The following is a 26,041-nucleotide window of genomic DNA, read 5'->3' on the forward strand; positions in this document are numbered from 1 at the left end:
TAATCAGTAAAATCACCTGAGCTTACATATAAATAAGTCAGTTAAATGTAAAGAAATGTGCATTAACAATGTTGTGTTTAATGCACGCCTAACATCTGCTGAAGAGACATTTATCCTCCTCTTCTATGTATTAAAATACCAAATGTATGAATACATTGCATGCAGGAGTTACAGAACATGGGGTGTGAGCCTTAATGTAACTAAAACTATAGAGCACAGTCCTGTGCATGTGTAAGACACTGGAAGTGAGATGAGGATACTTTCTAAACTGATAACACATTGATTTCATTGATCTGTTATGTTAACACTATGTGTGCACTAAACTAAACAAACAACTCTGTATCAATATTTGGTTTGACCACCCAGCAGCAGCAGCAGCAGCAGGTTGTTTCCAAACATCTTGAAGAACATTCCTCAGTTGTTCCGTAGATTCAGTCTTATTGTGTCTCCTCTACCACCAGGTCATCTGTGGCAGGACTACCTACTCTTTATGACTAATGAATAATTCTAGATCGTTATTGATAAGGTAATAAAATTAGGTTGGTCAAATGGTTGTTGTGTTTAAAAGCTTTTGGCATCCATAGTGTTGCTTGTCCTCTTCCTGGATTTTTCCATCTTCCCCCTTGAACCATCTTCCTTTCTGTCTTCTCTTAGTCTCAGTCTTCTTCTGTACCTTTGCAGTTAGATAGATGAGATTAGATACCGTTCTTTAACTGCATGACATCAAAATACAGCTCAAAATACACATTTTACATTCACACATATGCAGCTCATCCATCCATCTTCTACCGCTTCATCCTCCACATGAGGGTCACGGGGCGCTGTTGCCAATCCCAGGTGACATAGGGCAAAAGGCGGGGTGGAACCCTGGACAGGTCACCAGTCCATCACAGGGACACATATAGAGACAAACAAAAATCCACTCTCACACTCACACCTACGGTCAATTTAGAGTGTCCAATTTTGTATAATCCCTTAATCTTCTGGAGGAAACCCACACACACATACACACACCTGGGGAGAACCCATTATTGAAGTGTGTGCTGCAGAGTTTACAATATTAAAGAGATAGTGATAAATAGGCTATTAGACAGTTGTGTTTATAAGGTGTGTGATTTCAAGGTGTAAAATATGTTCATCAGTGTTGTGGTCCGTGCTGGGATGGACCTGTGTAGAGCTGAAACAATTACTCGATTATCAGTGGATTACTAGATTAACTGTCAACTATTTTGATAATCGATTAATCGGTTTGTGTGTTTTTAAGGAATTAAAATACGTTTTTACGGATTTTTCAGCTTCGTAAATGTGATTATGTTCTGGTTTCTTTGCTGCATGTAACAAATAAATCATTAAAACTAAATCATTTTTTGGGTTTTTGGATAAAACAAGACATTTGAGAACATCATCCTTTCCAAGTTTGAGAAACGCTGATCAGCATTGTCTGACATTTTCTGGACCAAACGATTACTTGATTAAGCGAGAAAACAATTGACAGATTAATCGAGTATGAAAAAGAATCATTAGTTGCAGCTCTAGACCTGTGTTTCTTCACTGAGGGGAGAAGTTAGATCAGTTAATGTGTCGAGTGATGTGGATGTTTCCCTCGGGCATCATCTTCTGAAGCAGGCAGATGTTTGTTGTTGTGTTTTTTCTCTGTGGTCTTTATAACACTTTACAGAGCCGTTTTTTTCAGCTGCTGAGCTGTTCCTGTTCCACACGAGTGTCTGGTAAGTCTGGAATCTCTCAGTAGAGCAACTGTAGAATGATGACACATTAACGTTCCTTAGATTTCTCAGGAAGTCACTTTTTTTTGCTTTTACTGAAGTCACTTCTTCTATGTAACTCATTCCTCTTTTGTAAGTCGCTTTGAATTAAAGCGTCCGCTAAATGCTTAAATGTAAATGCTTTTTTAACACTGACTATTTGAATCTAAATATCTGAAGTTACTGAACTACCGTAGACTAGTGTGAGTCATTAACATAATACATTTTACACACTTTCAGGCAACGTAATGGTACACATTAATTGTTCAATAAATAGTAAATCTGAAATATATATATACAGTGCTTAACATATTTATTAGAAAATTTGGGTATGAAAAAGAGATTTCAATTGCCATATAAATAACAATAGCATTATTGTAAATGTTTTTGAAAGATTTCAAATATTTATGTTATGGTTATATTCAACATTCAACCACTAAAACTATTTTTTCTAAATAATTATGTGCTTTACTATATTTTCATTTTTTTTCATTCAGTAAAACAATAATAATTATATTTTAGCATTACAAATATGAATTCAGTTAAAGAGCTTCGACATCCTGATGTATTAACTATTACAAAAAACATAAAACATTATTTTGATAATAACCAATGTTGTTACTTTAGGGCAGCTGTGACTTTAGGTGGTGGTTTAATACATTAGTTAAGCACTGTATATATTTGAGAAACATGGCAAAATTAAAAGTAAGGTATTTTTGTTATGAGGAAAGCTATCACTTGGTTGGATACTTTATAAACTGTAGTATGTTTGACATACAATACTGTACCAAAATAGACATAACATCCACAGCTTTTTCTATCCAAAAACAGCATCACAAATTAAATATTAAATGTCATACATTTAAAGTATAGTGTTGTTGCACTTATATAAAAATAATATAATATAAGGATATATTCCCAGTCTGTTCTTTAGTAATTATTATTTAAATGAGCTGCAAAAAACAAGCCATGGAAAGAAAATTAAATCAGATACTTAGGTTATATTTGATGCAGTCATTTCAATCACACTAATTTCAGCTCTATGATTTTTAAGGACAGTAATCATGCCTCTGTTACGATGCTAATCACCATCATGCACGAACCCTGTACGGCACAGTGTGGTCACATACAGACAGTTCAGATCAGGGATGCAGCCCTGAAAAACTCCCCAACCTTATGTCTTTTCATTAATTGTGTTGGTTTAGAGTTTTTCTTTGTTAAAACTGGGCTTTTCCCTTTACATAGCTGTTGTGCAGTTGAATAGTGTGAATGGTGGAAACCTGTGTGGGCAGGTTATATCAGCCGTGGTGCTGCCTGACAACAGTTAGGAGTTTGTACCATATGAGTATTAGTCTGTTCAGTTTCTTTCATTATTTACTCCACACTGTGTGTAGTAGTAGGTTTGAGACTTATGTTGTATTCCACTCATGAGGAAAACCTCCAGTGACAATCTGTGAGCTGAGGAGCCACTGATCCTCCTGCTGGTGAAATGTGAGCATTACAAGAAGTGCAATACGGTTGAATCACACGGCATTTTCCGTGACCTTTTTGAACCTCCTGTAAAAAAAAAAAAAAAGGTGTCTCTTTATTAGTACAACATAGTCATCTTCTCTTTCATTAGAGCCTTCATACATCTCAGTGCAATAAATGATTTCATCGGAGGATTTGAATATAAGCCTCACTGTGAGGCTCTCGTTTGGACAGTGTGATATAACTGTGGCGGCCTAGAGCCGAGAAGTATATGGAGACAATTTCACCTTTTCATTTAATTTAAAAGTGCAGTGGTGCACGTCCTCTGGTACCATATAGTCTTACCGTGGCTTTTACAATATATCACGGCCTGGTGATGAGGGATTTGATCAAAGCCCTGTGTGCTCACTAACCTACAGACGGCTTTTTGTTTATATAGCACTGCTGCGTTTGGTTTGGCCCCTTACATAACACTTGTGTTTATGATGTTGTTGTTTTTTTTTATAATCCAATTTCCAGACCAAACCGCTGGTCTCAAAGCTATATGTTGAACACAAAGTACGTGTCTTCTGTCATTCTTCACACATGGTTGACAATTCGGTTCAAAGGAAGCCTAACGTTTTTACAAAAATAGATGTTTCCTGAGGCCGTAACTATAGATTATTAGATATAGTGGGACAAAATGTTGTAGATTGGACAGTGATGAGGCGATTATATTAAATACATTTGAACTGTACTTCATCTTTATTTCCATTTCTGCTGCATAATAGTTCATTTCCAATACTACTACTAAACCAAAACAAAATGTTCTTCTAAGTCCACTACATTTAACCACTTAAGTTAGCCTCTACTTACATAGCTCAGAATATTATTTTGCCACCAAGCTGTAAAATAAAGTAGAACAGAGACCCTTAGGCTACTGCAGTCACAACATTGAAAAGATTTAGTGGTTGCAAGATTTAACAAAACATATAAATAAGAAGCTGCACTAATACCTGGTGTTACACTGTATTCATGCATATACACATTCACACACATGAAACAGAAACTCACCAGACTTGTGCACATCAGGACCTGTGACATAATATGTGATCTGACTGAGTTCTAAGGCAATCTGATGAGTTTTTTCTGAATTGACATTAAAAACACACTTAGCCACATAGCAGGCTTCCGCCTAGGCCAGCAGTGTCAAACATACAGCCTGCGGGCCAGAACTGGCCCACCAGAGGGTCCAGTCCGGCTCGCAGGACGAATTTGTGCCTGTTTTGTGCCTTTGTAGATCCACTGTCATCTGTACGTTGTAATGCACATGTGTGAATGGTAAATTTAGGCATAATATTGTTGAAATTACACTTGTTTTTCTCAAGAAATTTCAGGTTGTTCATACCATGTTTTGTAACAAGATATGTCATTAAATATAAAACAAAGGAGTTCTTGTTGTTAACAAGTTATTATGCTGGTCCAGCCCACTTGAGATCAAAATGGCCCCTGAACTAACATGAGTTTGAAGCTCCTGGCCTAGACATACGTCAGCCTCATCTCCATTTGATCTGTATGCTGGTTACCGTTGTAACCATGGTTACATATAGTGGCTTTAAGTATGTTTGCAGGAATAGCAGGCTTCCACCGTGTCTCTATTCTTTTTCATTTTCTTTTTGGGTCCATGAACCACCTACTAGCAACATTTTTGCTTCCCTGTTTGGCTTTTCTCCTCGTCGAGATGTTTTAGAGAGGGGTAGTGAGACTTTTTAGGTTTGTTATCTTTCAGTATTTCCAACACTTGGTAACTATAGCTGGTCGCTCTGCAGGTATCGCATGTGTTGAAGTGCTACTAGCTGAGTTACTGTCAAATAGTGAAAAAAGAATTACTTCACTTCATTTACTTCATCCCTGATGACACGGTGTGGTTATTTTATGTATAAATATAATACATTTCTTACATATACATATATATATATATATAAAAAAAACATGCTCCATAAAGAATGCCAACATATTTTCCCACCAAATTTATTATACAAATTCTTTGTAAGTCACTGCTGTATCCAAGGGGATTGATGCATTAAACAATAACAAAAGGTTTTTTTTGTTTATTTATAGGCATGAAAATAACTCCATGAATTTCATTACAGGACATTGTCCCTCTCCTTACAATTAACTGTTGGTCATGATTCACATTTCAGGTGGCCATTAACAATCCTCCCTCTAAATGAATTCATAATGGTCAAAACACACACCATATTCATTCATTTCTGTCTGAACTCCAGCTGCTTCAGCTCACTCGTCTATGGATAAGTTCTCAGTTGTGAAAAAGAAATAACCCCTGCAGCCATGTAGGAGGCTACAACAATAGAAGGACAACAAAATGCTATGAGTCTGGCACTGTACAATTCATTAAATAGTAACACATAATTTGTTGAATCCTCAAATTAATGTCAAAGAGATCACTGAAAATATTCTGATTGTACTAGCTATACAAAATACAATACTTGCACAAATTAGATTAACCATTTATAAAATTGCGATGAGCTTCGATGGATATGGCTTGTGAGATATTACAGACTTTGCTACAGACCTTTTGTGGCTCTATTAAAAAAATCTAACACTACTTTATGTCATCTGTCCTAATTCCCTGAAAAAGACACTGCACTCAAACCATTCAGGTTCAGACCTCGGATTTTTTCTCCCAAGTTTTATAATAAACATTCAACCGAACACACATACATTATGGCATGAAGGGTTTTGAGTGTACAACCCATTAGGGACAGTGAACCGTCTCCATTCTGTTACAAATGTCCCGCCTGTCCCAAACCCGTCTACACCTTACTGGCTGCAGATTTTCTTTCCCCCCAAAATATGGTTTTGTACCAGTGTGGAAACCTAAGTAATCACTTTAGATCAAGAAGTCATAAGGCCGATGTCTAGACACAGAGCGTACAGCTGGAAAACTGGCCGCACAGTAAGTGTCTCTCAATGAAATGGAGCTGGCATGCATCAAGATTTTGGAATGCTTTTAAAACTTGAATTTATGACCAGATGTATGAAGAAACCAGTCATGAGAATGCTAGTTATCTAAAAAACAATAAACACTTAAATCCCACCAAGCAAAAGAACATCACATCATAAGATAATTGTTAATAATAACCATAACAGTTATAATAATCATTAATAATAACACTCCATCATATTCATAACAACTACATTTAGCACTGTGTATAGGAAGATTGTTGAAATGAATTGTGTGTTTCTGTTTGTCAGCATTTTATCTCCGTGTCCTCTCCCATGACTGAACAAAAACCCAGCAGTGACACGCTCCTCCTTTTATCTGTGTAATTACCTCTGAACTCTGCTGATTAAAAAAACCTTCGTCTCCCGTTAACGTAATACCTCCATTCATTGATCAGTCACACTCTCAGCCGTGCTCGTACAGAATGTAAACCTTGAGGACACGATACAACGTAAGTTTGTATCTGGTGCAAATATCTGGGGGGGGTTAGATTTGTGCAAAAGTTTTTGTCTCCGTTTCTCTTTGAACTGTGCTTTAATTGCTCTTGTTTTTTTTTTTGTTGTTTTCTTTTCTACACATTAATACTCAATACATCGTGACAATATCAACACAAAATCAAGAGAAAGAGATAGCATTTTATATGGACCACAGATATCACATACTACAGTATATAGAATAGGATAGCCCTTAGTATTGATAAGCATTGTTATTGATGAAGATTTTTTTTTTTCTCTTTTCTTTTTTTAAACTCATACTGGCTGAAGTGCGATATGATACAGCAAGGTCTTTGTCTTGAGGATGGGACGGGCTTCCTAACCATCCGAGTGTCTTATGGCAGAAGGAGCCACGCAGGAGAAGGCCTCACTCAGGCTGCCCTCGCTCCTGACTCTGATGTTTCTGGCTTGCTCTGAAGCCAATCCTTAGACTGTACAAAATATCACACTTGTAATTTGTCACCTGGTGAGAAGAATAAAATGGTGATTGTCAGACCAGCTTCTTCTGTGGTATTTTCTTTGTATCGACATAAATGGCTTTGAAGGATAGTTGTGTAAGTGCAACCTCTGCGTCATGGTCTAATTCATTTGTGCTCTGTAGAAAAACCTTTGCTCTTCATACACAACCTGCATTAGAGCAGGTGGCCTTTGTGTTTGTAAAGTGAACACACACGTCTCTTCTGTTATCTCTTGACTTGTGTGTTTATATCAGTTTTTTATATATATATATCTATATATAGAGAGATATATATATATTGTAATATCGATGGCTCTAAATCATTTCATAGCCCATTGTTTTTACAGTTAGGTCCTGATCTATAGTAGGGAACACTGTAGAAAAGTTACCCAAGACATAGTCTAATGTCATCTTACACTTCTGCAGTGTAACAGTGATCAGAGTGTGTGGTCCTCTGGGATTTAATCTAAGGTCACATGGAAAACTAGGCAACCCAGGTGTCAAATTGGTAATGTGGGCACATCTGCAGTTTAAATCGGACACAGAGTCCTGCCGTTGGTGTCAGGCTGCTGAGTCCCAGACAGAAACAGTCCCCACCTTGTCTGCTCATTTACATAGGAAGCAACAAAAAGCAGTTCTGTCTCCTTGTGTCAGGATGAGGTCAGTTTAGCAGAGTCTACGATCTCCAGAATCCCTCACGGGCGCAACGTTCGTTCAGGCTCATCTGGTCCTCCGGGCGTCTTTACCCATGAGTTTCAGTTTAATAAATCTTGACTGCGAGGGCCGAGCAGGTCGACAGACGAGCAGTTCCGCTCACTTCGTTATGAAAGTCTGTGATACAGTGCTCATCGTGGTCCTCCTCTTCATCAGCCTCGTTTTTGATATCATCTGGTTCCCTATCTAATATGGCTCCTGAGTACTTTTTGAAAAATATGAAAAACAAAATTATGAACGTCACTTCTGTTGGTTTTGTTTCAATCTACTAGTCAGTCTTTCTACAAGTAATGGCACCGCTGTATATGGCAATATGGCAAATTCTCTTACAAAATATGGCTGATGTAGGCTATCACATAATTGGGACAGATACTCCCTACCTAGATTTGTATTAAGTCAATATATTTAAGCTATTTCATTCATTACAAGATAACACTAATTTGAAGAGCCTAAACACGTTATACTGTTACTATACTTGATACTTCTAGTTTTAGTTAATGTAGTTGTAGATCTAATAGTTAAATGCAGAAAGGTGAGCTACTCCCATAACTAACAAACTCTACTCTAGTCACACACCTTACACTGTCACCTCATTTTTACTCCCCGTCCTGATACCCTGACTGCCTCCACTTCCTCCTGACCCCCCACCTCCTGGTATGAAATGTAGCTGCTCAATGGTGTTCTGCCTCTTTGCTGCGAAAGCCATCCTCCTGGCGCTGTGGCCCCCTAGTGTTCCTGTTCCCATGACTACCCCTGCCCCGGGCATCTCCCCCGCCCAGCCCATGCCCCCACTCATGTGCCCTGTCATCGCCGTGGTCCTCTCCTGCTCTCTTCCAGACGTGGGGTGAGAGTTCATCTTGATCATGTGATGCCGGTCGAGGGAGGGCGTGGCGCAGACGTTCTGCTGGGACTGGGCCTTCTGCTGGCGAGGCAGTGTGGGGACAATCCCTCCTGTGTGGGCGTATGGATCCATGACACCCATCCCACTAACCCCCATCCTGTCCTCCAGATGGTCTGGTGACATGAGCAGCCGTTCCTGCCTGTCCTGCCTGTCTTGTCTCTCCTGTCTGTCCCTGTCCTGCCTGTCCTGCCTGTCCTGCCTGTCCTGCCTGTCCTGGGCCTTGCGAGTGAGGGTCTGTGTGTTGGAGTTCTTGTTGGAGGCAGCCATGGCTTTGTAGTACTGGTGTTGCTGGTTCTTGGACAGCCTGGACAGAGTCCCTGTGTTACCCGGGACATCCCCCATGTTGAGCAGCTGATCAGTGGACTTAACTTTCCTTGGGGGCTTGGAGAGAGTGTCGTAGTTGGGGTTGTACTGTGGTTCTGGGGGATCCAAAGGATAGGGATTAGGCGTAGGTGAGGCAGGCATGCCAGAAGGTGGTGGTGGGATCCAGGGATGTGCTGCGTGTCTGGGGAGGGTTCCTCTTCCACTGAGGGTGTAGTCCCCGCCCCAGTGGAGGTGGTACTGAGAGGACTGGAGGGCCGGCTGGGCTGTGTGAGGCCGGCGCTTAGTGGTGCAGTAACCGGACGAGTATTCATCGAGACCTTTTTCTGGAAGCCAAAAAAGAAGCACAGTGAATAGAATAAGCAAATAATCACACATCCTGACTTTAAGTGTCTCACTACATGCAGAGGAGGAATAGCGATTATATTGGACAAAGGACATTAAGGGCTGCTGCTGGGCAGGAGGAAAAGAGGAAGATCACAGAGAAGGTTCATGGGTGTTGCGAAGGAGGACATGAGGACAGTTGGTGTAATAGAAGAGGACACAAGGGAGAGGACAAGATGGAGGCAGATGATCTGCTGTGGAGACCCCTGAAGGGAGAAGCCGGGAGAAGAAGCGTCACGACTGTAGACTGTATATAAAAATAGACATAAACCTCCATTTTGAAGCCTTGAGATTTGAGATTAGACTGGCACCATAACACTTTTTGTCACATGCAAGCAGGTTCCTATTGCACAACACCAGCTGTCAATCACACTTACACGTGCACATTTTTCTGTAAACGGGATCCTAACTTACAAATCTGGCATCATGTTCTATTGAAGAAGACCTAAACTTAGAGTTTGAGACAGTTGATTCCTCAAGAAAATGTTTACTGCGTTATGTGAGAAGAGGACTCATCTGACGTCTCGTTCCAACCAGTGGAGTTGCCCCCTGGTGGCTAAACTGCCACATCCCATCTCCTGGGCTTCTCTTTTCAGAATCAGAAAACTACGTCCATTTTCACATACAGTGCGTGCTCATGAAACAGCTGCACCAAGCACACAGTAGGAGGAGTGATGGGCAGACATTCTGGGACATGAATGCACTCACCGAGGCGTTTGAGTGAGGAGTATCTGTTCAGCTCCGGCTTGGTGGCACTCTCATAGGAGGGAGGCAGCTGAGCCAGGTTGTGCAGGGAGTGGTGGAAGGCAGGCTGGGATTTGGTGTTGTTGTGTTTACTGGAGAGCAGGGTGCCTCCCGCTGCCAGCTGAGCATTGTTCATTCGCGGGGTGCGTTCTACAGAGACCACAGGAGAAGGGGAGAAAACGACTGTGTGTTAAATGAGATTTGCTCCTTTGGATGCGAGCTCACTGCATGTAACAGTGTGTGTGAATCTCCTGATATTCACTGGAACACACAGATTTCTAAGTTGCTGTCAGAACCAACACGAGCATGCGGCGCTTGGATAATCATCACCACTGTCTTTCTTTTGAGCCGAGAACAAAACTGAATTTAGTAAATGAAGCATTGTGGTGATCCCAGGTAATTTGCATAGGAGCTCAATTTTCACCAGCTGCCTTACCGATAGTTGCGGTGTGTTTGGGACTGGAGCCTGATGACTGGATGAAGTTGTGCTGCAAATTGCCCACTGTAAATCAGAAGAACATAAGGTAATCAGCTCACAAAATGGATGTCAGGCAGTTTCACACTCAGTGTTATTTTAGCATCAAAAGATCATGGCAATTATGTACTTCGAGCAATCTGCATTCATTTACCTACTTGTGATCACATAAGAAATTCACATTTCATAAGCACTTCTGTCCTAATTCCTATTTTCCCTGCTCTTTTAAACAGATATCTTGGTGATGAGATGAACACAAAAAGGCCTCAGTGTTCACAGGATGCAGTTACAAAGTGTGTCTGATTGTGCTATTCACTCATGCTGTAAAAGCTCTTAACCCTCACATCTGTTGTCCTTGCTGGGCAGTCCTGGGGCGTACAGATTTTTCTGAGCTCTCCCCAGTGTCCCCTGCCCGTCCCCAACAGCCAGAGCTACGCTGTTGTTCCTCTCATCCTGCTGAACCGGGCTTGACTGGTGCCGCAGCATGTCGACCAGGGCTCTGATGATATAACAAATAAAAACAAAAGGCAACGATGAGATTAAACTTGACAATACATGGCTTCAGTTAGATTCTTCAAACAATATTATGCTTCAGGATTAGCATTTTCATAATTAGTACATATATATATATATATATATTAATATTGTTCATACGGCGCCTAATTCTGGCTGTAGATTGGTTCCTATACAGACAAAAGATCAGTCTTATTCATGAGATGACTGAGGCTGAAAATCATCACAAGCTAAGAGAACAACAATTCACATTCACTTCAAGCATTTCATAAAAGAAAAAAAACACTTGAAGACAATTCATCTATTTCACATAATACATAAGATATAATGCATTTGAGTGACGTGAATTAACAAGCTGGTAGTTTGGATAAAAAATCATGAAATGGAATGTCAAAAAAAAAAAAAATAGTAGAAGAAACAATCTAACATTATATGAGATGAAAAGCCCAGAAGGAATCAAAACAACCACAAGTTCTGCAACGGCTACTCATTGAAGATCAAATATGCTCCAACTGATGACTAACAACATTATTCAGAGCCCAGAATGATGAAACTAGGCCATTTATGGAGTCCTGAAAACCTAATTTCATTTCAGTTTTTATATATGGAATAAAGAAATGATTCCAGCAGTGAGATGTGATGAAAAATAACTTTCCTCACCTGGGCATATTCAGGTCCCTTTGGTTGGCTTCCTGCTGCACCTTGTTGAAGACCACCTTGATGCCCACGGCAACAGCCACCATGAACACGACCACGCCACCGATGACGAAGCCAGTGTTATGGCTCTGTTGCTTCAGTGGATCAAAGTCGGGATCAGGACCTGACTCGTCTGGTATAAACATGGTATCTGTCTGTGGCTTGGCCCAGTCTGGAGAGTCGTAGTTTTTGCAGCGCTCCTGTTCCAGTTTGCGGCTACGCTCTGGGCAGCAGAACCGGTAGTGACAGGTTCCACAGCAATAGATGAAGGTTTCCTTTGAGCAGTTGAAGGCGCTGTCAAAATGTCCCATTACATCATAATACCCTCGGCATACATCCGTCCATACATCTATCAACGTGCCTAAGGGAGTAGCCAGGGCCTCCGCTAAAGTCACATTCTTGGGGAACATGACCTGGGGCAGCGGCCTTGGAGGTGTCTCCAGAACTCCCTCTGAGATCTCTGGAAGTTTCTCAGGAATCTTTGTTCTGCTTTGGAGAGCTGCTGGCCTGATGTTGGCTTGGATGGCGAGGAGCACGAGCGAGGGGCTGGGGTTGGTCTTGGGCTCCTCCGTGACTGGCTTCTCTGTTGGCTGGATGTGCTGAGGGCGGGAGGAAGGAGAGGTCTCCACGACAGTGGTGAGAGGGGCAGTGAGGAGGGAGAGCAGGGAGACAGCAAGGACTCGGAGATTGGCGGTGGGCGTCATTTTTACATGACTAAGACATCTATTTTGTGGTGTTGAGTCAATGCATTTACAATGCTGTATCCGCTTTTGCAGTTGAACCAACTAAGACGGCATGTGAAGTATTCAAGAAGCAAGGACAGCGTGCCCGAATGTTGTTGACGTGTCAGTGATTTCATTCAGTTATGTTGGATGATGAAACCTGAAACCAGTTCTTTTTCAGTATTTATATAATGAAGTCATGGAGAAGGCCAGGAACAATATCAATCTATCAAAACAAGTCTGTGTCTTCATGAATGACAGATAATGGAATCAGAACAGTTTTTACTGCCGATAGGGAACTGTGCAATGACCTCACAGAGCTAGAAAACCACGGCTTTGTAAAAGGGACGGACTGAAAAAATATTCATGCTTTTACTCCTTCATTTTTGTTCTACACATACCACTAAATAAAGGAACGTGTATTTGCTCTACTGCTGAATGGAAATGTTTTGTTTTGGACGAGCACAAAGCCCAGTAGAAATGAGTGGCAAGTATTTTCTGAATAAAATATGGCAATCTCGTACATTCTTGTGCCGAAAACAGCACTTTAACAATAGTCTATGTCCAGCGCTTTATCAAATGTAAACAGTTGTTCCTGGATGGCTTTTCCAGTTTGGCACTGCATACATTTAGAATTGGCACTTATTTAAGTTGTGAGATATCGCCCTTTCTGGAAAACTGTAGGAAATCTGTCACTCTTTCCCAATATTTGGTGCTTTTTGGCATTTTAAATCATCAAATTTAAAAACGAGACCACACACACACCATGGAAAATGTCCATTAATGGCGTCTAGTGTCTCTGGAGCGGGGATTTATCTCTCCGTGCACTTGTTCTGGACACTCGTCACATCTATAGCTACAGTACAAACTTAATCTCCATCTTTTCTAACGGTTAGATTAATGTGCACCAGTACTCGCCTGGCACGTACTGTCACTGTGATTGGGATGGGGTGATAATGAGGCAGGCCCAGCTTAAGTGCTAGAAGAATGTAACAACTGAAAATCAGGAGTAAGCATAAAACCAAGGAAACACTTTGCAGCGTGTGAAGCACACTGCAAAATGAGGCAAATATTGTTGGATGTTAAATGCTCTGAATTCAAATTGCAGGCACAGAACAGCTCATCAGACATGAACTGAATGGCAGAGCGCTTCTCCGTGTGACACGGAAAATTCTTCTTGATTTGTCTCAAAGGTTCAAAGAATATCACTTTTGTTGAGAAATATGTAAATGTGTGAAGTTATTGTGTTGGAGGTGTTGGCAATAATAGACAGAGGCAGATCTGTCTCCCACAGAAATTATAATTACATGTAATTATCAAAACGTTCCTATCTGTAGCAAAGAATGTAGGCACAGATGGGGGAGACAGAATGCTGAAATCACCGAGACCTTTGCTTGGTTCTGTTACATGCTCCTCTAACCTTCTGTGGAGAGTTCAGCACTGGGAAAATGAGAGACACAAAGCAGCTAATGTTCCAGTGGAGCTCTCCAGGAGGAGATGGGGTTTTTTTTCTTCTTCCTCTAAATGTTCTGCTTGGTTTCCAGAATCGTCTTCAGGTTTTGAGGAATGTGTTGGTCGAGTGTCCACTGTAACACAAACGAGACACATGATTAGAACGAAGCTCTGCAACCACTTATTTACACACACAATCATTTTTATTAATTGCATTATGTGTGTTTGTGAAATGTGGGTAGTCAACTGTGTGTGTGTGTGTGTGTGTGTGTTTAGCTGCAGGAGGAACATGCTCCTGCAAAGCCAGCGATAGAGAAAGAGAGAAAGAGTGCAAAGGGATAAATGCAGGGTAGGGATTTAAATGAGCAAAGAGATTGTGGCGAGCGGGAAGAGCCAGAGGTATAGATGCAGAGACAACCGTGAGTGGGAGGGCGGTGTGTGGGTGGCACAGAATCAAGTACATTTCTCCCAGCACTTACCAATACAACACAGCACATCACACAAACAGATCTGCAAATACAGTCCGTGCCACACACAAGAAGAGTGCTAATCAAGATTGTGCATCAGCTGCTATTAGGACACTTAAAGGGGGAACAATTTGAAACTGTACAAAGGCTGTGTGTGTGTGTGTGTTTGTGTTCATGTGAGAGACTATACTGTAGTAAGCATTCTGTAAACCTCCCTGTGTCACTCTCTGCCTCTGCTTTATTCCTCTTGCTCCCTCCTTCTCCTCTTTCTGCCTCGTTCTGCCTTTCTCTCTCTTTCTCAGATTCTGTGCGTGGGTTGAAGCAGCTAACTCTCTCAGAATAGCACTGCAGCTCTGTCTGTGTGTGTGTGTGTGTGTGTGTGTGAGAGAGAGAGAGAGAGAGTGTGTGTGTGAGTGAAAGCGGCAGTGAAAGAGAACGAAGGCAGAATCCAATCTACACCCATTAACCAAACCGGATTTCAAAGTCACATCTGCCCATCTCTTTGCTCAACAACACCGAACCGACGCCTTGCACTGTCACCTGCCAGTGCTGCTCAACCCTCCTCCCTCCCTTCAATGACTACATGATTTTTTTTCTGACCAAATATTCAAACCACACCTCAGTGGATGTGCAAATGCAGCGGTGGCACAGTTTTAAAATGCAGACGTGAAGGACAAAATATGATCATTTCAGGCAATTCAAACATCTTTTCAGGAAAGTTAACACACACACACACACACACACACACAAGCAGCAAATGTTCATGTAACTCTCTCTCTCTCTCCTTACTGCAGCACAGTACAGAATGAAAGGGGGGGTGGATTGGGAATAAAGGGTGAAGGGCAAACACTAAAAGCTGTGAAGATGCGGGGTTCATGTCCACTGAGGGGAGGACAAAATGTTTCAGTAAAGATGCCTGACACATAACACGCAACTGCACGAAGCAGTGCTGCTGCCTCACTTTGGCGGCAGGAAGACGAAGCTGTGCAGCGACAATTTCAACAGGTGTTTGTTAGAAACCAAAAAAAAAAAAATTTAAAAAGAAAGAAAAAAAAGAAAATCCTTCCTATCTTCCATTTTGACGCTCTAGAGGGGGGGGATAGGTGAATACAGATGTCGACGTATAAGAGCAGTTCCAGTGAAAGCAGTGCTGCTGCCTGTCAGTACAAATATTTGCTGCGCAATGACTTTGCATCAGTGATGTGGATCCTCACAATCAGCGCCAACCCCTGCTTTAACTTATTAAAACTAGCAGTGGAGAAGCATGCGGGTTATGAACAAGACTTGTATACGTATCAGTGGGCTAATAGTGCGTGGGCGTGTGTATCCGTGCCGGTGTGTGTGTGTGTGTGTGTGTGTGTGTGATGTCTTATCAGTGGATTTCACATCAAACTGTGGATAATGTCGCACGATGTGCGGTCATTCTCCGAGATCAAAGTGTCGAAGTGGTGAAAAACATGTCTGCCACTCACAAAGCCAGAGTGTGGATGTTTCTGTGGCGCAGCTTTCATCCAAATGTGTTTGTTTGACATCCTCCAGCTCAGCTGATGCGTCTAAACACACGCCAAACTCATCTCTCTCTCTCTCTCTCTTTTTTTTCCCCCCTTTCATTTTCCAGACACACAGAAGCGCAACAGTGAATGAATAAAGCAGCTCTGTTTGTAATGCTGTCGCTGATGTTTGCGTCTATATATACATATATATATATATATATATATATATAAAAACAAGGTGCATGACAATAATAACAGTCGTGTCTTACCTGCACGCGCGCTGCTCTGGGGTCTGATGCTGGAGAAGAGCGCCGGCAGAGAGAGAGAGAGCCTGCGCACTGTAATGTCAGCCTTATTTGTCAGATGGCAGCCTGTTATTGTAGCAGCAGCTGATCAGAAAAATCCAGAACTGTTGCTGCATCTGACACCTGTTTTTAACAAGAGAACATCAGCTCATCTTCACGTGTCTCCATCCGGTTATTGATAATCCATGATCATGGCAAAGGAGGGGAGCAAAAAAAAACAAAAAACACGAACAAGACCAAGGGTCAGCGTCCATCAAGGTGTTCTGAAATTGTCTGAAACATGTGACAATTCAACGAAACACTACACTGAAAACAAATCAGCACTAAGTTACTGTGCCACTACAAAGAGGAGGCAGAAATCCAAGAGTGGGAGGCTCAGCAAAAATCCCGTAGTTCAACTTTTCTCCGTCTACAACAGAGCGAAGCTGCTTCCCTGCATCATTTCCAAGCCACATAGGTTACACCGCCTCTAACTGCGACTGTCCTCACTGAGGTCCGCCAGAGGAGGAGGAGCGCTCTGATTGGTCGCTCGCACTGGTGCTGATGAGAGCCTCACCTCTGCTGCTGGTGCTGCTGATGCTCGTTGCTGCTGCTGCTGCTGCTGATGATGATGATGATGGTCATTAAGCCCATTCAGTTGGTGGCGTTGATCTTTATTCAACTCCATTTCATTTCTCTCATTAACTGAATGGAGCCCAGAGGACTGCACTTTACACACTGACCAAAAACACACGCAGGCGGTCGGGGATGTTGTTAGTCTTCTTTTCAATAAGTAAACCACGGAGCTGAGACAATGCTGTGAAAACGAGAGGGAGGGAGACTAGTGTGTGTACTCGATGTTGTTTCCTCTTTACAACCTTTTCTGGCATAAACACTGGCCCTGTCAGTACCACTAGTCCTCACGGAGACCAAAACCTGGTCCTAATGAGGCGGAACCTCAGAAATGTCTGAGAAACCATTAAGTTTAGGGCTAGGATTTGAATTGTGGTTAAGGTTAGTGTCTTGTGTGTGTGTGTGTGTGTGTGTGTGTCTTTACTAGGTTGAGAGAACACAACCCTCAGTGTAAGAACATGGTGAAATTGTGAGAATATTTTAACATTTTTGCAGGACCTCACAACTTCAATGTGCTTTTTCAGGGCTCAGACTTAGTTTTGGGTTAGGGTAAGAAATTGAGGCAAGGGAACACATTATGATGATGAATATGATGAATATCCTCACAACTATAGAGAGACACATGTGTATAGATATACTCATTTTTCTTTCATCTTCAGAATCTTTTCTGGTATTAACACCAGGACCTGTGGTCCTCATGGACACCCAAACCCTGTCCTAATGGTTGGTTCACATTAGGATTTGGTTATGGTGAGAGACAGAGCTTTGTTAAGGTTGTCCAAATGAATGGAAGTCAATTAAGTGTCCTTACAAGAATAGCTGTGCAAACCTCTGTGTGTGTGTGTGTGTGTGTGTGTGTATGTCTTTGAATGTGAGAGAGAGAGAGAGAAAAGAGACACAGAGAGACACCGTTGCCACAGCAACTGTGTCATTATGTTGGTGGCAATTATGAAAGCGATGGAAACGGGGAAGAGAAGCGGATTGGCGAAAAGCTTTAACACTGGAGCGTGAATGAAACTGTCAATTAGAGCCAGACCTACATTGTCAATTCAGAAATTTCTGTAGGTTTTAGGACGAGCACGGGACAAGTGTCAGTCTGCAGGAGTGTAACATGAGAGAGGAGGCAGAGGTAATGTGGGGGCTGTGAGTGATGAAGGTGGCTCTTTCTTGGCCTCAGTCCACCATCACACGCTGTAATTGACTTGTCACGATGTGCAGCATATGAATGAAAGCGTTTATCCGTAACTTTTACCTGAATGTTACATGAAGAGAGATCAGTGATTACACAAACCTTCATCTCGTGTCTGCTTATGACATCAAATGCTGGATCAGACATTTACTAACTCAACAAAAACAAAACTGAAGTCATTCTATTCGGTCCATCTGTAGCAATCCTAAGCAACTTAGACCCTGATCCAATAATTCTCCCTCTGTAGCGAGAAATCTCACCACTCTTTTACATTTGATAAACAGGTTTCTAATAATGTGAAGGACAGCTTTTATCAGATTAGAATCATGTCCAAGAGAAAATCATGCTTATCCAAAAAAGACTGCCATTCACACCTTCATCTCTTCCAGGTTACACTACACATTTCCCCCCCACCCCCAGGATTTCACAGGCGTTATCTTTGATAAGTAACAATCTAATCTGGTATTTTTGTGTTTTATTGTGAAATTACTCACAGGTGTGGCAATTTTTTGGAAATGCGATATGTGATTTATACATTAAAATAGGGGTGGGCATCACAGGGTACGATATACGCGATACACGGCCCGCGATGGCAATAATATCACGATACAACGATTCTGTGATAATCAATATCGCAAGACGATCAGCAAACGATACATCTCGATATCTGTCTAACTGAAGAAAACAAAAAAATCTGTGAAGTTCTCTATTTATTCACAGCATAGAGAACAAAGTGCATAAAGTCTATGTATTGAACGTGGATGGAGCATCTCTTAACGCAGCTTTCGCCCCCAGTTTCTTGAAGTAGTGACTCCCGGCGAGTGAAACTGGCATGGTACTGTTTACTTTAGAGCGCCGATATTTGCCCTGGTGTATCGATTATTGTATTGACGATATAATCGATATTTTGACCCACCCGCACATTAAAACACAGTATACAAAGATTCAGCGACAGTGGGCCTCCTCTCACCATTTAGTAAGTTTGGAAAAAGTCTTGCCTGTTTGACGTTGCTTTTACACTCCTTTTCAGTCTGATTTCATGTCACCATCATTTGTATTTGCCCTGTTTTCGAAAAGCACTTTGGCTCACCTGCTTTTGTTTTGTGATTTTGGGAAAAAAAACAAAACATTTATATATATATATAATTATTATGACTAAATATAAATATGACTCGCCCACAGGATAAATCCCAGTGGGCCTTTTGCACAGCAAATGTTTTAGCAGGTGTTGGTGATCACATTAACAAATTCTCTGTTCAGTTCACGCAAGTCAGGGCAGTGGAACACAGCCATCTTTAATTTGTATATTTAAATCTGGGATTTTACTACTGTGATCTGTCAAAATGGCTGCTGTGCTCCTGTTGTTTCGGTGGTTTACTGACAGCTGAGACTCTGACATGTTGCATCTGCCGATGTGTTGAAACTTTAACAAAATGTGGATATAGCCCTTAGCAACAAGACCAGAAAGTCACTGACAGAGACCGCAGTGTCTAACAAAGAAGCTGCACTAAAAAGCTGGAAGAATAAAAGGCTTAGCTGATGACCCTGTGTCAATATATCGAGATGTCCCTTTGTGTATGAAGCCCCCTCCTGCTCTAATCCATCGACTATTATCCCACCTTCCAAGAAACCCTTGTTTACAGGACTGAATGACTGCGCGCCTGTTGCTCTAATATCTATGGTCATTGCGTTGTTTGAAGGACTGGTATTGGTCAATTGCAGAATGTCACGTGACACCTGCTGGATCTCCTGCTGTTCACCTACAGGTCAGTAAGGACAGCAGACAAAGATCGCTGGTGCTCACGACAGCTTCAAAAACCAGGATTCCTAACACACTCTAAATGTCTGCTCCTCGGCCCAGCTGTGTATACACGAGCAGCCTCTCTCCTCATAGAGCTGACCTATAGGTCTACAGTGTTGGACAGTCACACGCTGCTCAGTAGCATATTACTGCAATATTATAACAACTAGTGTCAGAGGTTGCAATTTACAACAGTAATCATATCCCAATTTCTAAGCAAAGTAATGCTGAGTTATTGTGCCATGAGAATGCAATTAGTTTTTGTCCTGTAGGGTTTACTTTAGGGTGACGTATGTGTGTGGCACTGGGTCACAGTAGGATTTTTCAGAGAAAATGCAAAAGCTGTGGTGAGAATTCTGTGTTTCTGCAGTTCCAGTGTTTTTTTTTTTAAATAAATGTTGATTTTTCAGCTTTTTTAAATGTGTATGTTTTTTTTGTCATCATGTTCTGTCGATTATTTTCGCAAAATGATGATGATGTTCTAGCTAAAGACAAGCTAAGCTAAAACAATCAGAGATCTTGTTTTTATCATGAAAAAAGCTTCAAACCGATTATCAAAATAGTTGCAGTTAATTCAGTAATCAATTAATAGAGTAATTGTTTCAGCTCTAATCTTCACATACTACTACATGCACACTGTCTTTGTCTGCATGGCTTAAATCACCACAGGTTGAAACCAAACTCCTTGTTTAATTAATGTTCTGATATCAGACCAAAAATGCAATTATGTGTACTGTTGTAACAAAAGTAAGGAAAAATATCTGTGTGTTAATAAGAAGGGCTAAGGCAATGAGGTGGACACAAGGTAGGAAAGGAGGAAAGCACTTCCAAATTGGGGCTTAAGTAAGGTGTAAAGGCTTCTGTGGAACCCCAGGTGACTAACAGGGGCCCGATAATTACGTGCATGGTAAGATGCTATTTCTACACAGGTGGGTGGGCTGTTGCAGGTCTGCAGCAGAGGCCGGAGTGGAGCCCTTCATTAGATGGTCCAATCTACCGGGTGCACTTTCACTCACCGAGTTTTCTGGGGGTGGACGCAATTACTGGCATCCCCGTAATGCTTATTTCATCACTGCAGAACACCAGCCCACCATAAACAAAGTGAAATGCTATTATACGTCACAGAACACTGAATGCTGTGCTGTTGTACACCTATATGCTCACACCTCCAATCAAAGATGTTACATCCTCCACATTAACAGTCATGAACGCAACATAGCACAATTAAAAAAATAATAAACATGACATTTTTTTCATTTCACGCCTCATATTTCAATGTTTTATTTATTTAAATAATTTAAAATGGACACAAAATATCCAGCAAAGGGTCAGCACATAACAGGAGTTTCAGTGGCACCTTTTCAATCCACATTAAGACAGCGCTTCAGTGTGTTTCCTTGGGAAATGTAGGCCCCGCATGCATTTAGAACAGAGAGAAAACCTGCCCAAGAAATCCTGCTAGTGTGATATTAAGGGAGACAATTTCTATCAAATGTGGAAGTTTTGCTACTGATGTGTTCTCTGGTACCCACATGGCTGGTTGGAAAACTGGGTATTGAAAATCACATAAGGCTTAGTAGGGGAACAGGGAAGTTTGAATCATATTACTGTACATAACAGAGAATAGATGACTCCAGAGTCACCTGGCAGCTTACCCTGTTCCCATACAGCCACTGATCTATGTCTTCACACAAAAACCACAAGACAGCTGAATATGGACATGTCAATTATAAACAACTTTTGCAAATATTGGACAGTGAAACAATTTTAGAGAAATTAAAAAAAATATAGGGGATTGAGAGTCTGTGACCATCAGTCTTCTATAACGGCAAGTAATGATTTCCATCCTTTCACTTCATTCAGGTCAATTATGAAAACTACAGTTGAAAATGTTTTTAATTCTTTGTTTTGCATAATAATCTACCATAACTTTCCTTGACCCTTATTTAAAAAACTGACTTCAATTAAGGTAGTATCTTGGTTTAGACTCGGTGACCCTGGCTGAGCAGTACACAGTACCCTCACAGCAGCATTTACCAAGAAACACTATTAAAAAGAGCTTCTCCAAGTCTGACTCAACAGAAGCTTGTTTCATAAGACGACAGAAACCAAAGGCCATTCTCTGCCATTCATCCAGATGGCCAAGGAAACGATGCAAATGACGGCATAGTTTTTGCTGTGAAAAGTGTAGACTTTGTTTACAAAGAGGAGCAAATATTCCATGTTTTTACATAATTAACAAATCTATAATGCCAACACGACAAACTGGTGGCAAAACAAAGCGTAAGGTACGAAGTACAAAGTGGGTCTCGTCTGGATTTGTGGTACAAAGAGTCAGAAAAAGGGGAATCAAAACATCAGCACACTTCAATACTTATATTTACACACCCGCACGCACACGCACACATATACTGAGAACTTTGTTGAGGTATTAAAGTCGCCTCAATGCACGCTTTTTATCTGCTTTTTTCTTCCCTGCTACATTAGTGCTACTACTACTGATGCTATTGCTGGTGGTGGTGCTGGCTCCGTTAGCTCCATTACCCAGAGCTGCTGGCACAGCTGCTGCACTGGGTCCCGCTCTCTTTGTAGGGTCGCCTGCGTGCTTCTTTGGCTGGGGGCCATCATTAGGGTCCTGAGGAGCCCCAGAGGTTCCGCCTGGACCACCCATGGCGTGGATTTCTGTAAGCAGGCGAGCACGTGACTCGTATTCTGCATAGTCCTCTAACAGCAAACGCCCAGCTTCTTCATTCAGAGCTGATTCTGGGTTTGGATGGATAAGAAGACACTTGATCGTCTGTGGAGAAATAAAGGAAGAAGAGATGGGGAATTTAAAATTAGTGAAGGAAACAAAGCTGACATTCCTAACAGTGAATACTGGTGGTTCATCTTACAAGTAAGACATGTCGGAGGCCAAGTTCTGCTTTCCAGTCCCTCTTCAGCACGTTGACACAGATCTCTCCCTTGTGACCCACGTTGGGGTGAAAAATCTTGGTCAAGAAATAACCCTTAGGCGGAACCGCAGGGAAGTCCTTTCCAAGCACAAGACGCATTCGGAAAATGCCACCAGCAAATGGTGTTCCCTCTGTCAAAACATTAAGAATTCATATTATGAACAACATGTTCTCTATGTGCCAAATAACAACAAGGAAGAGGGTCACAGAGCACACAATTAAATGATTACATCGAAGTGAAATCACAGATCAATTAGTTAAACATTTGTGAAATACTTCACTGCCACTTGAAAATAATGAATACATTATTTGCAAAAGGCATACTGTGTTTGGGATGAGAAGAGCAATGTGAGTTTTAGTCTGTTTGCAAATGTCTCATACCAACCTGTGACAAACCAATTCAGACCAATGCAGTGAAGAAGCTCTGTTTGACTGGGTTATGTGATTAGAACCAGTAATATTGTTCCTGGAGGCTTTCTCAATCTACTTTTATGTAACAGTCATGACATTTCAAGCCCTAAATTGAGTGTTGCTTTCTACAATAAAACCATGCAAAACACTATCACCAACTACAATGGCAACTGGGGTGGGATTATATATGAAATCAGTTGTTTTAAGTCAGGTCATTTTTTAATCATTAGGTATGTGGATACTGACAAACAGTGTCTGTAAACAAGCATCTGAGCAACAATGAAACAATAACTCATGTAAATGGTTAAATTGAAAATAAATGTGCTAAATTAAATAATTCTTATCATAATAAATATTTTTTAAACACCTTTACTTTAAAAATTAATCAAAGAATACAATCTTATTTTTGTCGTCAGTAAGTTTGAATAGTTGATATTAAAAATTCATATTGTATGATATTAAATGACATACATTGGAGTACTGAAAACACAGAGTGACAAAAGCCAAATTAAGTTTAGGGGCTTGCTTCGTCAAGTTTTCTGGTTCTTATATTTACATTTTTTTATTCTTACAAAAAAAAAGCCACCCTCTGTAAATGTGTACAACTGCTCTAAGTGCCTCAAATTGCTCCTTAGGAACAAATAATGTTCTCTGAATTTACAGGACTCATAGGATGATATGCCATTCATTTCATTTTGCACCTCTTTTCTCATAGTTATTAGTCTGAACTGCATATTCATATCAGTGAACACAGAGCCACCACCTGCTGTCCGGTAAAAGAGGGATCAAAAGGACCCAATTCTAATTGTCCGTCATACTGGCGCTTTGTGAAAATTCAATAAAAACCACAAACCCTGACTCCGAGAACCTATCTGTGTAATTCTTACCTGGGCCTTCAATGGCAGTGTGCAGTTCAGTGATGTCTTCCTCACTTGGATAAATCTTTATACCCTCAGGAGGGTCTGCTGCTAAAGCAGAAACCTCCTTGTAGACCAAGCGAAGAACGTGAGGAGGCAAATTCTCCACATTGGAGTTCTAGAGAGAAACATACGGATAGATTTACAGGTTATAGACACGTTTAATACTGCTTGACAGAAATGTTCTTTATTTAAGCCTAAAATGCTTGAAAACATTATTACATTATATACATTAAAGATAGTGAAAAAGTTTAAAATGGGCCTGTAGCCTAAGCATTATATTCCATCATGCAACAGCAAATCATTACAACCTCAGCAAGTATCTGGGTTTCCTTTATTAAACTAAAACTCAACTAAACAACGCTAACGAGACAATTTCACAAAACAATTCAGAGATTTTAAAATTAATTATACCGACACTTTAAACCAACAGTGTGACTGTTTTTAAACACAGAAATCTTATTACTTAGGATTCAATTGTAAATCTGTTAAATGTGAGCTACAAACTTACTCGGTCGTAACACCCTGTATGTATACTCACAGATGTTTTATGTTAACGTGCTAATGTAAGTTCATACAGCCTTCCATCGATCATAATATCCACTTAATATTAGTGAAACAATGAGAAAAATGTAACGTAAGTCCACAGATAACTTTACGTAGCATTAGCAACACTAGCCTTGCCTTAATAAGACAGCGTTAATGTAGAAGCTGCGGTGATGTTTAAAGAGAATGATGTCGTCTTTATTATATTCAATGTACACAATTAAAGAAAACGATGTGATAACTTGCATTTAACAATAGAGACTCCTGTAAATAGACACAACCTCAATTAAACGTTCGACGCCTGACGACGGCTAAATGCCAAGCTAACTGCTACCCCCCTAGTAGCCGTTAGCGGAGAGCTCAGCTATCCAACTTACCATGTTTAAAATGAGTTCTGCTCAGCTGGTAGGTGGTCGGCTGATGTGAGGTAAGAGGGGCTTTTTCCGTTGATATTTGAAAAATTGATGCCTTGGATGACAACTTAGCCAGGTTTCACTAGCTGCTGTTATTTTCCTTCTTTCCGTTGACACAGGAACAAAAATACGACACTCACAATTAAACCTACCAACCTACCACCAATGAGCGTGTTTGTAACATTGCGCAGGCTCAAAATCTGAGCCAATCACGATGCAGAACTGACGTCGCGTCGTAGTCAAAAGTACAATCAGCCACACGCAGACGATAACAGCAGTGATAGCGGTCAACCATTGGCCCGTTTAAAACACGCACCCCCACCTCCAGCAGCACAGACTACATTCATCTGCTACAAAGAAACAGGAGGACACAACTAAAGGAAATGAAGTAATCAATAAAAGTAGATTAAAAACCCATTGAGGTCAGGTGACCCGGTCACACAACCAACAAAAGAGAATCAAGAGAATCATCAATGAAAAAATATAGCATGTCTTAATTTTGATAGAGAAATAATAGTGGCTATAGAGTATACTGTGCATACTATCATGTTTATAGTCTGGTTTTTTTTGTGACTTCTCACTTGCACAATGTCCTTGTAACATTTCCTGGTTTAATCAATAGATAAGCCTATTTGTGTACTTTCTTCAGTCTTCTGAGAACTTTGAGTTATCATTTTATAATCTGTTATATTTTGTAGCTTATCAGACCATTGATAGTCAAATGATTGCAACACATGAGCAGGTCTGTATATTTTAAACATCTACATTACATTATGTCCATGATGAAAAAGAAGATGATTTTGAATTAAAATACTGTGTG

At 40.9% G+C, this 26,041-nt stretch overlaps 2 protein-coding genes across 2 annotated transcripts; both read right to left on the reverse strand.

The window, feature by feature from the left end:
- Positions 1-5,227: 5,227 nt before the first annotated feature.
- Positions 5,228-13,606, reverse strand: LOC122775168 (protein shisa-7). Its single transcript, XM_044034959.1, has 5 exons — positions 11,904-13,606; positions 11,075-11,229; positions 10,692-10,757; positions 10,220-10,405; positions 5,228-9,453 (listed from the first exon to the last, which is right to left on the reverse strand). Exons 1-5 carry the CDS (start codon positions 12,641-12,643, stop codon positions 8,483-8,485), a joined length of 2,118 nt encoding a protein of 705 aa, XP_043890894.1. The 5' UTR covers positions 12,644-13,606; the 3' UTR covers positions 5,228-8,482.
- Positions 13,607-21,245: 7,639 nt separating this feature from the next.
- Positions 21,246-25,405, reverse strand: ube2s (ubiquitin-conjugating enzyme E2S). The gene is made up of 4 exons (XM_044033180.1): positions 25,186-25,405; positions 24,233-24,380; positions 22,875-23,065; positions 21,246-22,777 (listed from the first exon to the last, which is right to left on the reverse strand). The coding sequence occupies exons 1-4, from the start codon at positions 25,186-25,188 to the stop codon at positions 22,412-22,414; spliced, it is 708 nt and encodes a 235-aa protein (XP_043889115.1). The 5' UTR covers positions 25,189-25,405; the 3' UTR covers positions 21,246-22,411.
- Positions 25,406-26,041: the final 636 nt, after the last annotated feature.

The sequence above is a fragment of the Solea senegalensis genome, linkage group LG9 (assembly GCF_019176455.1).
Source record: "Solea senegalensis isolate Sse05_10M linkage group LG9, IFAPA_SoseM_1, whole genome shotgun sequence".
NCBI classification, from domain to species: domain Eukaryota; kingdom Metazoa; phylum Chordata; class Actinopteri; order Pleuronectiformes; family Soleidae; genus Solea; species Solea senegalensis.

What these genes read in the sequence shown, in the direction of transcription:
- ube2s (XM_044033180.1), bottom strand. An exon ending in CACTGCCATTGAAGGCCCAG is followed by an intron (nt 23,066 to 24,232) that starts GTAAGAATTACA and finishes ATGTTTTGACAG; the next exon opens with AGGGAACACCATTTGCTGGT. An exon ending in GCCTCCGACATGTCTTACTT is followed by an intron (nt 22,778 to 22,874) that starts GTAAGATGAACC and finishes ATTTCTCCACAG; the next exon opens with ACGATCAAGTGTCTTCTTAT.
- LOC122775168 (XM_044034959.1), bottom strand. Translation starts at nt 12,643, where the DNA reads ATGACGCCCACCGCCAATCTCCGAGTCCTTGCTGTCTCCCTGCTCTCC. An exon ending in GCCCAGCAAGGACAACAGAT is followed by an intron (nt 10,758 to 11,074) that starts GTGAGGGTTAAG and finishes TCTGATTTACAG; the next exon opens with TGGGCAATTTGCAGCACAAC. An exon ending in CAAACACACCGCAACTATCG is followed by an intron (nt 10,406 to 10,691) that starts GTAAGGCAGCTG and finishes TGGTCTCTGTAG; the next exon opens with AACGCACCCCGCGAATGAAC.